Raw genomic sequence first — 1,468 nt, 5'->3', positions numbered from 1 at the left:
GTGGTGTTTGTGCGGTTGCTATTCCAAGATGGCACCGGGAACTGTGAAAAGGGCTATTGGAACTGAGAATTAAAAGAAAACACATACAGTAAGAAATACAAATGCGTGTAACGTTATGTTGCAAATGAAATAATCCTTATCAACAACCAATCCTTATCACTGGAAATACTTGACCATGAAAGAAATATCAAGAATATTACAGCTGCAAGCAATTTCTAAATTATTTTTTGACTTGATAATCTACCCAACTTCAAAAAGGCAAACCCACCATTTACATCGACTGCACTTCACTGGTATTCTTTTACATATCCACAGTTACCAGATTTTAACAGATGTTATTGTTTTCACCTTTTAAGTTAACTATATCATGATGTTCGGGTAAATAATTTTATTAGCCATAACAAGTTAATTTTAAATTTCTAACTATAATAACAGATTCTGTACAGCTCCACCTTAATTGTTCAGAACAAATTTGTTCAATAGTACAGCATGATATCTATGTGGGCTGTACCATGAGTAAGGTTCTAAGAGTTATCTTATCAGCACATTTACTTTATCTAAAAACCAACCTTCAAGAGCTTCAATGCCAAGTATATCATCAATTGTGTGATTAAGAGTGATGTTGTTTCTTCTAATATCAGAGAGGTATGACTCATCTTTATCAGGAAATATTGTTTGGAGCTTTTCTATGTCTTTCTGCTCATCCTCATCAAGAGACTGGTTGCAGGTCAAGATGTTGACAGCTGCAGATTGCGATCCTGTTCCTCCGTTACTGATACTGGGAGGACCTACTTTGATGGTGCTTGATGAGACTCTGCCAGTTGAGGTTGATGGCTGAGGGTCACACAGTGAGGATGCAGACATGTTGCCTCCTGCAGAACATTCATCTAATGGTTATACATCTGGTGCAGACTCAGGAACAGACAATGCACAAGTAGATGGAACGTCACTCAATGTTGATGGTTTTTCCACACCAATTAGAACTTTTGGCTTTTGCAGGCAAACATACAGCTTACCCTGCCCAGCTATAGTCTTGACTTTAGGGAAATCCCATTTGTGCCCCTGGACACTTTGCTTCCTGGACACTTTAACAAAAAAAATCATCTGGCAATATACCAGGAATTTGTTTGGCCAATACTTCAGTTATCTTTGATCTTATTGCATATTCCTTATTATTAGTCAAGATCAACAGTTCTGCAAAATAGAATATCCTCCTTTCCTAAATTATGGTCTGGAACAACTTGAGGGATGTTTCCCTTTTCATCAACAAATTCTTCACGAGCTATAAAGTCAATGACCGAAACCTCTAAGGTCTTTTGTTCTGGTTGTTTCTCTGACTTCTTAATGTAATGATGACCAGTTCTTCTACGCTTTGGCTGCTGAGTTACTAATGCTTCTAAGGAGCTACTGGCACTTCCAATATTTGATTGCAGAAGGTCCCTAACTCAACTGATCGCCCCACTTACAA

The 1,468-nt window shown here is 37.8% G+C and overlaps 1 protein-coding gene across 1 annotated transcript; it reads right to left on the bottom strand.

Moving 5' to 3' along the window:
* On the bottom strand, positions 1-1,054 carry LOC145501142 (uncharacterized). Its single transcript, XM_081480698.1, has one exon. The coding sequence runs from the start codon at positions 862-864 to the stop codon at positions 532-534; it is 333 nt and encodes a 110-aa protein (XP_081336824.1). The 5' UTR covers positions 865-1,054; the 3' UTR covers positions 1-531.
* Between the last annotated feature and the right edge of the window lie 414 nt (positions 1,055-1,468).

This window comes from Orbicella franksi, chromosome 10, assembly GCF_964199315.1.
Source record: "Orbicella franksi chromosome 10, jaOrbFran1.1, whole genome shotgun sequence".
Taxonomy (NCBI): domain Eukaryota; kingdom Metazoa; phylum Cnidaria; class Anthozoa; order Scleractinia; family Merulinidae; genus Orbicella; species Orbicella franksi.
This window is presented reverse-complemented; position numbering and strand designations above follow the sequence as displayed.

Excerpts from the sequence above, each read along its gene's own strand:
- LOC145501142 (XM_081480698.1), bottom strand. The coding sequence starts at position 864 with ATGTCTGCATCCTCACTGTGTGACCCTCAGCCATCAACCTCAACTGGC.